We start from the raw sequence: 15,328 nt of genomic DNA, 5'->3' as shown, positions 1-15,328 counted from the left end.
GGATTTCACAGTTTATTCCCAGAAGATATAAAGTCCTAATCATGTGATGGATTCACGGGTGAAGGACTGATTACAGACAGTGTATATAACAGCTCTGTGTGTTAAAACAAGTTGTGCACCTTTATGTCCATGATATGACCAGGACAGATGTATATTCACTGAAAGTGAAAAGGGGGAAAAGAGAGGAAAAGATAATAGCAAAGGAGAAGAAAAGGGGGGGGGGGAAGGAAGAAAAAGAGGGAAGAAAGAGGAAAAAAGTATAAGAAAACGGAAAAAGGAGGAGTAGGAGGAGAGGAAAAAAAAAGAAAGAAAGAAAGAAAGAGAAGGAAAGAAAGAAAGAAAAAAAAAGAGAAAAAGAAAGAAAGAAAGAAAAAAAGAAAGAAAGAAAGAAAGAAAAAGAAAGAAAGAAGAAAAAGAAAGAAAGATAGATAGAAAGAAAGAAAGATAGAAAAAAAAAAAAGAAAAAAAAGAAGGATGATGAGGGGGAGCAGAAGGAGAATAGTGGAGGATTACTTCTGTTTTTTATGGCATTTTTAGAACAATTTTACCAGCTGGACAATCCTAATAACCCATAACTGTATGCAGTGGACTTACATTACATGACATGACATGCACTCAATTTGTCCAAACACTCGTGTAGTGATGGAATGAAATGTTATTTTCCAGCCTCCACACTTTGTACATTCAGCCAAGCTGGAACATCAATTACAATTACTATTATTAGATAATTACCAAAGTAAACAGAGAAAGCCCAGAATAGTTCACTGTTATATTATCACATCTACAAGACATGTTTTGCCCTAGCATTTATGATGAAGGAATATTTCCATCCAAATGTAAATGCAGACAAAGGGTAATCTAGGCCCCATATCAGACTATAATCTCTATGAGATAAACCAATTAAAACATGTTTAAATATATAAATAATTATATTAATATATATTTAATGGCATGCATCTGTTTCACTCTAGTTCCTCAACTTCGTATTTCACCATAAACCAAATGTACAGTATGCTTCAACAGCTCACGAAGATGAGCTCAGAAAAATTATTTTAACTTTGATGAAGAGATTCAAGTTTATTACAACAGTACTGTATGTAGCGTGTGTATATACACTGAGCAAAAATATAAATGCAACACTTTCGGTTTTGCTCCCATTTTGCATGAGCTGAACTCAAAGATCTGAAACATTTTCTACATACACAAAAGACCTATTACTCTCAAATATTGTTCACAAATCTGTCTAAATCTGTGTTAGTGAGCACTTCTCCTTTGCCGAGATAATCCATCCCACCTCACAGTGTGGCATATCAAGGTGCTGATTAGACAGCTGAATATTGCACAGGTGTGCCTTAGACTGCCCACAATAAAGGTCCACTCTGAAATGTGCAGTTTGATCACACAGTACAATGCCACAGATGTCGCAACATTTGAGGGAGCGTGCAATTGGCATGCTGACTGCAGGAATGACTACCAGAGCTGTTGTCCATGCAATGAATGTTCATTTCTCTACCATAAGCCGTCTCCAAAGGCATTTCAGAGAATTTGGCAGTACATCCAACCGGCCTCACAACCGCAGACCATGTGTAACCACACCAACCCAGGACCTCCATATCCAGTATGTTCACCTCCATGATCGTCTGAGACCAGCCACCCGGACAGCTGCAGCAACAATCAGTTTGCATAACCAAAGAATTTCTGCACAAACTGTCAGAAACCGTCCCTGGGAAGCTCATTTGCATGCTCGTCGTCCTCATCGGGGTCTGGACCTGACTGCAGTTCGTCGTCGTAACCGACTTGAGTGGACAAATGCTAACATTCGATGGTGTCTGGCACGTTGAAAAGGCGTTCTGTTCACGGATGAGTCCCGGTTTTCACTGTTCAGGGCAGATGGCAAACAGCGTGTGTGGCGTCGTGTGAGTGAGCGGTTTGCGTAGGTTAACGTTGTGGAACGAGTGGCCCATGGTGGCGATGGGGTTATGGTTTGGGCAGGAGTATGTTATGAACAACGAACACAGGTGCATTTGATTGATGGCATTTTGAATACACAGAGATACCGTGACGAGATCCTGAGGCCCATTGTTGTGCCATTCATCCACGACCATCACCTCATGTTGCAGCATGATAATGCACGGCCCCATATTGCAAGGATCTGTATACAATTCCTGGAAGCTGAAAACATCCCAGTTCTTGCATGGCCAGCATACTCACTGGACATGTCACCCATTGAGCATGTTTGGGATGCTCTGGATCGGCGTATACGACAGCGTGTTTCAGTTCCTGCCAATATTCTGCAACTTCGCACAGCTATTGAAGAGGAATGGACCAACATTCCACAGGCCACAATCCACAACCTGATCCACTCTATGCGACGGAGATGTGTTGCACTGAGTGAGGCAAATGGTGGCCACACCAGATACTGACTGGTTTTTTGATGCCCCAGCCCCAGTAAGGCAAAACTGTGCACATTTCAGAGTGGACTTTTATTGTGGGCAGTCTAAGGCACACCTGTGCAATATTTATGCTGTCTAATCAGCACCTTGATATGCCACACCTGTGAGGTGGGATGGATTATCTCGGCAAAGGAGAAGTGCTCACTAACACAGATTTAGACAGATTTGTGAACAATAGTTAAGAGAAATGGGTCTTTTGTGTATGTAGTAAATGTTTCAGATCTTTGAGTTCAGCTCATGCAAAATGGGAGCAAAACCGAAAGTGTTGCGATTATATTTGTGCTCAGTGTAATAGCTAAAGCAGCAATTCATATATAGCAATTTGCAACATATACTATTGGAACCATTCTTAGCCTCCCTGTTAGCTCACCAGCGGTGGACAGGATGTTCTAATAGCAACGGACATTCTGCTCACAACTGCAAGACAACAGGCGAGAATGCAACTTCCACTGCTTCCGCACTTCCAACAGAGAGATATTAAAGGGGTTCTCTGGGAATTAAGAAAATGAAAATAGTTAAAGATTACTTTATTATAAATATATTTCCAAATACATTTCATTAGTTATAATGGCTTGTTTTGTCTGGGGAGCAATCATCAGGGAAAATAAAATGGCCGCCATCCTATTAGTACACACAAAATCTGTCCGGATCAGGAGGACAAGTTACTTCACAACAGTAAAAAGCTGCCTCATTCTCCTCTCTGCTCTGCTTGTCAGGGATTATGATCTTCAGCTGAATCTCTGTAGGAATGGAGCTCATGAGGAAACATGAAGTACAGAGAGGAGGGTGTGGGGTAATGAGCAGCTGCACTTGTGGGGCAGTGGTAATGGAGACTGCATACATTACCACAGTCTGTCCTGTCCATCCTCTCTGTACTTCATGTCTCCTCATGAACTCCATTCCTATAGAGATTCAGCTGAAGATCTTCTCCTCTGTATTCAGGATAATAATCCCTGACAAGTACGAGAGGAGGACGAGGCAGCTCTTTAGCTCAGTGAAGTAACTTGTCCTGCTGTGTGATTAGGACAAGTTTTGTCTGTACTAATAGGACGTCGGCCATTTTATTTCCTCTAATTATTGCTCCCTAGGCACAATCAACTTTTTTTTTTTACTAATGAAAGGTATGAGAATATATTTATAATAAAGTAATATTTAAGTATTTTTATTTTCTTATTTCCCGGAGAACCCCTTTAAGTAAAGGGTTGGGCTGTATACACACAGTAGCATCTGGACACGAGAGTCCATTCTCCTATGTATACAGGGAGTGCAGAATTATTAGGCAAGTTGTATTTTTGAGGATTAATTTTATTATTGAACAACAACCATGTTCTCAATGAACCCAAAAAACTCATTAATATCAAAGCTGAATATTTTTGGAAGTAGTTTTTAGTTTTAGCTATTTTAGGGGGATATCTGTGTGTGCAGGTGACTATTACTGTGCATAATTATTAGGCAACTTAACAAAAAACAAATATATACCCATTTCAATTATTTATTTTTACCAGTAAAACCAATATAACATCTCAACATTCACAAATATACATTTCTGACATTCAAAAACAAAACAAAAACAAATCAGTGACCAATATAGCCACCTTTCTTTGCAAGGACACTCAAAAGCCTGCCATCCATGGATTCTGTCAGTGTTTTGATCTGTTCACCATCAACATTGCGTGCAGCAGCAACCACAGCCTCCCAGACACTGTTCAGAGAGGTGTACTGTTTTCCCTCCTTGTAAATCTCACATTTGATGATGGACCACAGGTTCTCAATGGGGTTCAGATCAGGTGAACAAGGAAGCCATGTCATTAGATTTTCTTCTTTTATACCCTTTCTTGCCAGCCACGCTGTGGAGTACTTGGACGCGTGTGATGGAGCATTGTCCTGCATGAAAATCATGTTTTTCTTGAAGGATGCAGACTTCTTCCTGTACCACTGCTTGAAGAAGGTGTCTTCCAGAAACTGGCAGTAGGACTGGGAGTTGAGCTTGACTCCATCCTCAACCCGAAAAGGCCCCACAAGCTCATCTTTGATGATACCAGCCCAAACCAGTACTCCACCTCCACCTTGCTGGTGTCTGAGTCGGACTGGAGCTCTCTGCCCTTTACCAATCCAGCCACGGGCCCATCATTCTGGCCCATCAAGACTCACTCTCATTTCATCAGTCCATAAAACCTTAGAAAAATCAGTCTTGAGATATTTCTTGGCCCAGTCTTGACGTTTCAGCTTGTGTGTCTTGTTCAGTGGTGGTCGTCTTTCAGCCTTTCTTACCTTGGCCATGTCTCTGAGTATTGCACACCTTGTGCTTTTGGGCACTCCAGTGATGTTGCAGCTCTGAAATATGGCCAAACTGGTGGCAAGTGGCATCTTGGCAGCTGCACGCTTGACTTTTCTCAGTTCATGGGCAGTTATTTTGCGCCTTGGTTTTTCCACACGCTTCTTGCGACCCTGTTGACTATTTTGAATGAAACGCTTGATTGTTCGATGATCACGCTTCAGAAGCTTTGCAATTTTAAGAGTGCTGCATCCCTCTGCAAGATATCTCACTATTTTTGACTTTTCTGAGCCTGTCAAGTCCTTCTTTTGACCCATTTTGCCAAAGGAAAGGAAGTTGCCTAATAATTATGCACACCTAATATAGGGTGTTGATGTCATTAGACCACACCCCTTCTCATTACAGAGATGCACATCACCTAATATGCTTAATTGGTAGTAGGCTTTCGAGCCTATACAGCTTGGAGTAAGACAACATGCATAAAGAGGATGATGTGGTCAAAATACTCATTTGCCTAATAATTCTGCACGCAGTGTATTAACAAGTGCCTAACCAGGCAATGTAACCTATCTTGACCCAGGTGAAATTAATACTTCACTTTTATTATTAAATATATTAAAATCTAAGTGTATAAGTGAATGTACATTTAATTTGTATTTATTATTTTATACTTTTAACAAACCAAAAATCCTATATTAAAAATACAGTCGCCACTCCACTAGTGGATTCAAATATTAGACAGTGGAGAAGGCGCGGAGATGTGCACTAGATCCCACCCTCTCACTTTGGATACAGGGTACTCCCGTGTCACTGTTTGTGGGGCTATTGCTGACTGAATGATATTCTCAGTATAGCAGTGTAAAGCAGTGGGGTCCAGGATGCGTCACCCCACTGTTAAAGGAGCACAATTGTCAGCCTAGTGTGAATCAGATCAGCTTAAAACCCTATGGCAATTGGCCCTACAAACTTTAATAAGCACAGAGTAGGTGCCGTGTCTATCCTAAGCTCTTTGAAAGGTCAAACTATTGAAATATAGTCCAGCCGCACTATCCACAGCTTATTCACTGTGGAGTGGAAGGCTGCGTTTAAAAACTACAACTGCCCCCCCCGACATGTTTCACCAGTATTCTGGCTTCTTCAGGAGAATTGGGCAGCAATGGGTGTCACCAGAGGTTAGAAAAACAAAAACATATTTTCTGGCAGAAAAAAAAAAACACATTAAAGGCTCATGCACAAGAACGTATTTTCTTTCCGTGTCTGTTCCTTTTTTTTCGGACCATATGCGGAACTTCAATGGGTCTGCCCAAAAAACGGAAGTTACTCAGTGTGCATTCTGTTTCCGTATGTCCGGATTTCCGTTCCGCAAAAAAATAGAACATGTCCTATTATTGTCCGCATTACGAACAAGGATAGTACTGTTCTATGAAGGGCCAGCTGTTCCGTTCCGCAAAATACAGAATGCACACAGATGTCATCGGAACGCAAAAATACATACGTTCGTATGCATGAGCCCTAACCAAACTGTGCCCTTGCATCAGATTCACAGTTGGTAGCTTGGCAAACGTTTTGATCTTGTGTTCAAACAGTAATATAATAATAAAGCATATCATAATGATTATTGAATTCCAAAGTGGGATCCATGCACTAAAGCACAAAGAAAAACTTGCTATGAAATCTCACACCCTGTATGTACAAGAGGTGATAGTCCAATGTCAGAAGAGCAACCGTATAGATGTACAACTAAAGAGCATCATCAAAAACACATGTATATCCATAATGCACACAACAAAATATCTCTATGGCTTCTCACAGAACGTCTGAAAGTGTAAGCATTTTCCAAATAATGAAAGCAAACTATTGACACATGGATCAATTAAATTGATTTAATGGCTGCTAGTCTTTAGCTTATGGCAAGTAAATATTAGACTATTAAGAGGAGATAAGGAATTCCACCCTACCTCAGCCAATTTTGCCAGTCATGGAAGAGAACTGGCTGCTGACAACGGGGGAAGAGGAGCTGGGGGGCACAGACAGCTTTAGGCCTCATGCACACGACCATTCCGTTTTTTGCGGTCTGCAAACCGCGGATCTGCAAAAAACGGAAGCCGCCCATGTGCCTTCCGCAATTTGCGGAACGGGCGGCCCATTGTACACTGCGTGCAGAATTATTAGGCAAATGAGTATTTTGACCACATCATCCTCTTTATGCATGTTGTCTTACTCCAAGCTGTATAGGCTCGAAAGCCTACTACCAATTAAGCATATTAGGTGATGTGCATCTCTGTAATGAGAAGGGGTGTGGTCTAATGACATCAACACCCTATATTAGGTGTGCATAATTATTAGGCAACTTCCTTTTCTTTGGCAAAATGGGTCAAAAGAAGGACTTGACAGGCTCAGAAAAGTCAAAAATAGTCTTGCAGAGGGATGCAGCACTCTTAAAATTGCAAAGCTTCTGAAGCGTGATCATCGAACAATCAAGGGTTTCATTCAAAATAGTCAACAGGGTCGCAAGAAGTGTGTGGAAAACCCAAGGCGCAAAATAACTGCCCATGAACTGAGAAAAGTCAAGCGTGCAGCTGCTAAGATGCCACTTGCCACCAGTTTGGCCATATTTCAGAGCTGCAACATCACTGGAGTGCCCAAAAGCACAAGGTGTGCAATACTCAGAGACATGGCCAAGGTAAGAAAGGCTGAAAGACGACCACCACTGAACAAGACACACAAGCTGAAACGTCAAGACTGGGCCAAGAAATATCTCAAGACTGATTTTTCTAAGGTTTTATGGACTGATGAAATGAGAGTGAGTCTTGATGGGCCAGATGGATGGGCCCGTGGCTGGATTGGTAAAGGGCAGAGAGCTCCAGTCCGACTCAGACGCCAGCAAGGTGGAGGTGGAGTACTGGTTTGGGCTGGTATCATCAAAGATGAGCTTGTGGGGCCTTTTCGGGTTGAGGATGGAGTCAAGCTCAACTCCCAGTCCTACTGCCAGTTTCTGGAAGACACCTTCTTCAAGCAGTGGTACAGGAAGAAGTCTGCATCCTTCAAGAAAAACATGATTTTCATGCAGGACAATGCTCCATCACACGCGTCCAAGTACTCCACAGCGTGGCTGGCAAGAAAGGGTATAAAAGAAGAAAATCGAATGACATGGCCTCCTTGTTCACCTGATCTAAACCCCATTGAGAACCTGTGGTCCATCATCAAATGTGAGATTTACAAGGAGGGAAAACAGTACACCTCTCTGAACAGTGTCTGGGAGGCTGTGGTTGCTGCTGCACGCAATGTTGATGGTGAACAGATCAAAACACTGACAGAATCCATGGATGGCAGGCTTTTGAGTGTCCTTGCAAAGAAAGGTGGCTATATTGGTCACTGATTTGTTTTTGTTTTGTTTTTGAATGTCAGAAATGTATATTTGTGAATGTTGAGATGTTATATTGGTTTCACTGGTAAAAATAAATAATTGAAATGGGTATATATTTGTTTTTTGTTAAGTTGCCGAATAATTATGCACAGTAATAGTCACCTGCACACACAGATATCCCCCTAAAATAGCTAAAACTAAAAACAAACTAAAAACTACTTCCAAAAATATTCAGCTTTGATATTAATGAGTTTTTTGGGTTCATTGAGAACATGGTTGTTGTTCAATAATAAAATTAATCCTCAAAAATACAACTTGCCTAATAATTCTGCACTCCCTGTATAAATGCCTATTCTTGTCCGCAAAATGGACAAGAATAGGACATGTTCTATTTTTTAGCGGGGCCACGGAATGGAGCAACGGATGCAGACAGCACACAGTGCTGTCCGCATCTTTTGCGGCCCCATTGAAGTGAATGGGTCCGCATCCGAGCCACCAAAACGGCGGCTCGGATGCGGACCCAAACAACGGCCGTGTGCAAGAGGCCTTAGTTGTAGGTACTACGGCTAGCATTATAGATGACATCACTACAAAAGGAATTATAGAGTGCTAAGTGGCCAACATGGCTGTTATTAGCGGTCACTAGGTCTTTGGGCACTACGGCTGTGACAATATCCTGGCTTTTAGTGGTGGTAAAGCTGGGGACACCATGACTGGCATTATAGGGTACTGTGGTTTCAGTTACAGTATGTACACTAAAACTATGATCATGATAGAGTTTTCTTTGCATTATACAACCTATGGCTATAGACACTATTGGATATGGGCTTTATATCTATTGGTCCTACTGCTGGTATTATAAAAGCAATACATGTGGTTTTACCGAACCGCAAAGCTGGAGCTTGTACATTACAAACAATAAATAATGGAGTTCACAGCCGTGACACCACTTTTTCCATTCATTCGTACTACTGAAGTTCAACTTGGAGGAGGAAACCATCCAGGTTTGGTCCTACCATACAGCTGGGGCCAACTGACCTAGAGGACATGAATATACTAATATAGTATAATTGTAATACAATGTGTTGGACACTGCTAGAACTTAATTTTACCAAATAAATCAAGACCCCAGAGTGAACTTGAAATTCTGATGTTTATGCTTATTTCAACATGTGAGAATAAAATAGTGATTGTGACGCACAGGACTCACTAAGACCAAACAGAGGTGCACTCAGATAAACAGGACCCTTGAAATTGGATACGTGAAACAAAAAGAAAAAGAACCCGGGCACTCTCAAGGTATCCGGACCATAAAGAATTTAATGACACATAAAATACATTAATTAAAATAGCCTCTTCCCATACTATAATAACATCCTATAAACACTCCTAATCAGCAAGAATTAATATGATCAGAATAAATAATGCGTAAAAAATGTGGATGCAATAGCAAGGTCCAGTAGCCAAATAAAAATAATGTCAATGAGGTGGATGGGTTCCAATGTTAAATAGTCCCAAGTACAAATGGTACTGTAGAAACGTCCTGTACCGCTACCTCTGTGTGTATATATACATTGTTTCTACTTGGCATACAGGACATTTTTGTGGCACTATACCAGGAGTACCCATTGGTTTTATTCCAGGACGTTTCTACAGTACCATTTATACTTGGGACTATTTAACTTTGGAACCCTCCACCTGTGGAGGTTACTATTAAAGGGGAGGGCGATGTGAATGTTACTGTTAAGGGGGCAGGCAGCTGTGGAGGTCAGTGTTAAAGGGGCGGGGTACTGTAGATGTCACTGTTAGGGCTTGTTCACACAAACGTAAGGGCTCCGTGCCCGTGCTGCGGGCCGCATACGGCAGTTCCGCAATACACGGGTCACCAGCCTTGTGCCTTCCGCATCACGGATGCGGACCCATTCACTTGAATGGGTTCTCAAATCCGGAGATGCGGTGCGGAACGGAACCCCCCGTTCTGTGCTTATGTTTCGCAAAAAGACAGAATTTGTTCTATCTTTTTGCAGACCCTATTCATGTGAATGGGTCTGCAATCCGCATGCTACTGCCCCACGGTCGGTGCCCGTGTATTACGGACCGCAATTTGCGGCCCGCAGCACGGGCATGGAGCCTTTATAGCTGATACTGTCGATATCTTTTAGCGACACACACAAACATTAAATGAAATAGATGAAATATACCCATGCGAAGCCGGGTGCTTCTTCTAGTTCATTGTAATATTGAAGCTGACAAATATAAGATTAACAGACAATATTTGCCCGTTACAATATCATCTTGATCTGGTGTTACTTACATAATATTTGTCGTCACTTTGATTGTAAGCCAGTTTCACAACACCGTACGAGCCCTAGAAATAGAAAGATATTTAATATGACTGCATATCACATGCCAAACACTGCGGGTTTGCATTACGCACATGCAAGATAAGGCTTTGCCAGGTTTTCCGAGAGACTGCAAGCTAGAAAAGCTGCTACTACAAAAATCCACAGAGGTTCCTTATTCAGCAAATGTAAATCAATCGCCAAATATAAACATAAGCAATAAAATAGGTTGTTCTGAAGAGCTCAATGCTTTTTAACTTGGCATTATCATAGGGCAACATCTTTTTAAACAAGTTCTTTTGAAAGATTTCTGAAATGCTAGGATAACACTAGTAAAGTGTACAGTACAGTTATTGTGAACTGAAAACTGTGCAAAACAGCAGACCAGAGTAGTGTTGAGCGCGAATATTCGAATATCGAATTTTTTCGCGAATATCGGCACTTCGCTAATTCGAGAATATTTCGAATATAGTGATATAAATTCGATATTTCGAATATTCTTTTTTTTTTTTTTTTTGTTAGATTTTTTTCTTTCCCACTTCCCTAAAGTTGTTCTTACCTGTCCTTTGGATTCCTGGCTTCCTGGCTGCTCCAGTCAGTGCCCGTTGCCGCTTCTGCCGACTTCCGTGCTCATGGAGCGTCCCCATCACCATGGGAACGTCTCCATATACTAGAATGTACTGTCGGATTTGAGAATTACGTGAAAAATCGCAATTCGATTATTTCAAGTTATAATAATCGAATTTCGATTTTAACTTAGCACTGCTATATTTAATTCTAGCCTAATAAGGAATATAGCAGTGCTAAGTTAAAATCGAAATTCGATTATTATAACTTGAATTAATCGAATTGCGATTTCAACTTGGACCTGGTTTACTATGGTTGGCTTGGTAGAATTAGCGAATATGATGAATGTATTCGTCATATTCCACAAAACGAAGCTAACGAAGTATTCTGCATCTTCGTTTTAGCTACCTATTCATCAACTTCGCTAATTCTAGCAATCATATAGGAAATTTTACTATAGAGACAGATAAGTTTAATTTGCTATGCGATTATATGACTGCTTTTTAAAAAAAAAAAAAATAGAATAATTATAATACCTGATAATTATTATAATTATTCTATTTATAAAAAAAAGCAAAGTAATATAATCGCATAGCGAATTAAACTTAGCTGTCTCTATAGTAAACTTTCCTATATGATTGCTAGAATTAGCGAAGTTGATGAATAGGTAGCTAAAACGAAGATGCAGAATACTTCGTTAGCTTCGTTTTGTGGAATATGACGAATACATTCGTTATATTCGTTTTGTGGAATATGACGAATACATTCATCATATTCGCTAATTCTACCAAGCCAACCATAGTAAACCAGGTCCAAGTTGAAATCGCAATTCGATTAATTCAAGTTATAATAATCGAATTTCGATTTTAACTTAGCACTGCTATATTTAATTCTAGCCTAATAAGGAATATAGCAGTGCTAAGTTAAAATCGAAATTCGATTATTATAACTTGAAATAATCGAATTGCGATTTTTTACGTAATTCTCAAATCCGACAGTACATTCTAGTATATGGAGACGTTCCCATGGTGATGGGGACGCTCCATGAGCACGGAAGTCGGCAGAAGCGGCAACGGGCACTGACTGGAGCAGCCAGGAAGCCAGGAATCCAAAGGACAGGTAAGAACAACTTTAGGGAAGTGGGAAAGAAAAAAATATAACAATAAAAAATTAAAATAAATAAATTCAAGTTATAATAATCGAATTTCGATTTTAACTTAGCACTGCTATATTCCATATTAAGCTAGAATTAACGAATATGGAATATAGCAGTGCTAAGTTAAAATCGAAATTCGATTATTATAACTTGAATTAATCGTATTGCTATTTCAATAGGAGAGTAGCCTTTAAGTTAAAATCGCAATACGCGATTATTTAAATCGCATATTAATCGCGATAACAAGAATAATGACGAATATTCAATTTCGACGAATATAAAACGAATATTCTATCGAATATTTGCGAATTTCGTCGAAATCGAATATGGCACCTGCCGCTCATCACTAGACCAGAGGTGCTAAAAAATGGGACTACCCAGTCTGGCTTAGAAGAAGTTGGCAGCAGACAGCGCCCCGACCATAATCCAACTGAAAACCTTTGGGAGGAATTGTGACACCACTTATGACCCAGAATTTAAAGCCCATAATTAGCAGGTGATTTACTATCATTTAATCATCCCCTATATGTACATTTACAGAGTGTCATCCTTTGCTTTTTGTGGTTACTCAAGGGTCTCCAAACGTGCCCACTTAGGTCCTGACTCAAAGCATTTATCTCTTCTGTAGGTATCCTGCCAGAAGTGAATAATCGCTGACAGTGTCAGACTGGCCCACCAGAGTACTGAAAGATCCTCTGGTGGGCCCAGGCTTTGATATCACAGTGGGCCCAAAGGTCCAGGAGGAAAAAAAAAACAAAAACTATTGGCTAATCACTTGCCACTAGGCTCTATTTCTTTGAATGAAAACCTATTTGACTTTATTGATGATATTGGGGCTGTACACAGAATAATTTCTTCAGGATTGTGTCTTGTATATTCTGTAACTAGCACTGTAGCACACACTATACACTGAGTGCACAACTATTAGGTAAATATTTTGACCATATTAGCATTTTTATGCATATTTTCTAACTCCAAGCTGTATAAACTTGAATGCCTATTGGATTGAAGCATATTGGGTAATGTGTATTTCTGTAATGAAGTTGGGGGTGGCCTAAGTAGAGCAAGACTCTATATCAAAGTGTGCATAATTATTAGGCAGCTTGCTTTCCTCGGGCAAAATGGGCCAACATTCAATGGACTCTGAAAAGTCCACAATTGTCAAAGTTTGAAATAACTCCATAACATTTACTTAACAACAAAAGCCCTTTTCTCACTCTAAACACCCAGTTAAAATATCTTCCACGTGCATTAAAACATTTACAACTGCATATGGATTGGACTAAGCTCTGACTGGCCCACCGGGGAGCTGGGGAAATCCTCGGTGGGCCCCAAAAAAACCAGCAAGCAGTGGCGTAGCGGCAGGGCACAGGGAGATGAGCGCTTCCATTGTAGAAGCGCTCATCTCTATAGTCATCTGTATCGCCGTCCTCAGGATAGCGATACAGATGGATGCTGCGGGGCATGGGAGGGAGAGGCGTCCCCTTCCCAGTTTCTCTCATAGGCTGCAGGCACTAGGCCTGCAGCCTATCAGAGGCCGATGCAGGCGGCACGCCGCCTGAGCCGTACAGCGTGGGACACAGGCCAGAAAAGCCCTGCATCGCTGCCAGCATGATGGAGGTAAGTATAGGTGCTTATTTTTTTTTTTATATGGAAGAATACAGGAGAGGAGCGCTGTGGGGGGCACTTTTTACTGGCACATGATTGGGGCGGCATCTATGGAGGGGCACTTCTTACTGGCACATGATTGGGGGGCACTTCTTACTGGCACATTATTGGGGGCATCTACTGAGGCCACAAAGAAGGGGTATTTTATATGGGGGGCACTATGGGGGGAGAGGAACACTATGGGGGCTTCTACTGAGGCCACAAAGAAGAGGTATTTTATATGGGGGGCTCTGTATAGGGGCATTTTATACTGGGACACATTATGGTGGGTACTATGGGGAAGGGGGGAGAGGAGTACTATGGTGTCATCTACAGGGGCACTAAGAAGGGGTATTTTATACTTGCAAATTATGGGGGACACTGAGGGCATCTACTGGGGCACTTTATACTTGTACATTATGGGGGGCACTAGGAGGAAGGGGGAGAGGAGCGCGATGGGGGCATGTACTGGGGACACTATATAGGGGTATTTTATACTGGCACATTATGGAGGCACTATGGGGACATTAGCTAAACTGGGGTTATTAAAAGGGGGTATTTTTTGCACTGGCACAGATTATAAGGGGCATTTTTGTACTGTCACATTATAAGGAGAATTATTACTACTGGGGGGCATTATGGTGGGCTTTATTACTACTGGGGGTCCATGGGGGAACATGATTACTAGTATGGGCACTATGGGAGCATTATTACTTCTGGGGCACAGTGGGGACATGTTGGGGGCACTGTAGGAGCACTATTACTACCATGTGTGCTCTAGCAGAGAATTATTCCTATTGGTGGGACTTTTGGGAGCACTATTGCTGTAGGGGCACCTTGGCACAGTATCAGCTTACCACAATAATTTTTGGGGGAGGTTATGTTTACACTATTAGTGTTAGGGGCACTATGTTTACACTATTAGTTTTAGGGGGCAATATTTGCTGGGGGGAGTTATTTTTGTGCCAATAATTATTGAAGGGGGCATTATCAGGGGGATACTAGTATTATCAGGAGATTTATCTATTTCTGCAGTATAATATTAGGGAGCACAGCGGCAGAGTATTGGGGATGGTAGGATGATTTTGTCGAGAAGATGGGAGGATGGAAACGTAGTAAACTAAGATTTTTTTTTTTCAAATTGCAGAGACTAGAAATGGCTGAAAAATGGTGGTCTGGTCCAAAAGGAGAAGATGAGGAAAGAGAACATCTACATCAAAGGAGACGTCCGTGGATGTAAGAGGTATGGGGCGCTGTATTACCCTGTATGTTCTGTAGTGATGGGAGGGTGGATATAGAATTTGGCCCACCCTGGCCCCAGACTTCAGGCCACACTGTGCGTGTTCTGAAATATGGGGGCTCACACCCATCTACTACATTATCTGTACTCAGAGAGTTATCACTGTGTTATCTGTGGTGTTACATGGGACTGCAAGTAATATCTACAACATTCTTTTTAAAATGTGGCGTGGTCATAGGTTGGGGGGCGCAATACTTGGCTTGCCCCGGCTGCTTGCAACC

At 41.4% G+C, this 15,328-nt stretch overlaps 1 protein-coding gene across 2 annotated transcripts in view; it reads right to left on the bottom strand.

Moving 5' to 3' along the window:
- Nucleotides 1-15,328, bottom strand: part of CAMKK1 (calcium/calmodulin dependent protein kinase kinase 1) — a 271,268-nt gene that overhangs the window by 124,150 nt on the left and 131,790 nt on the right. For both annotated transcript variants that reach the window (XM_040424856.1, XM_040424857.1), the window contains exon 4: nt 10,410-10,463. In XM_040424856.1, coding sequence (XP_040280790.1) covers nt 10,410-10,463 — 54 coding nt within the window. The remainder of the gene's footprint in view (nt 1-10,409; nt 10,464-15,328) is intronic.

Source organism: Bufo bufo, chromosome 3 (assembly GCF_905171765.1).
Source record: "Bufo bufo chromosome 3, aBufBuf1.1, whole genome shotgun sequence".
In the NCBI taxonomy this organism is placed as follows: domain Eukaryota; kingdom Metazoa; phylum Chordata; class Amphibia; order Anura; family Bufonidae; genus Bufo; species Bufo bufo.
The sequence above is the reverse complement of the archived record's forward strand: the minus strand, read 5'-3'. Positions and strand labels throughout refer to the sequence as shown.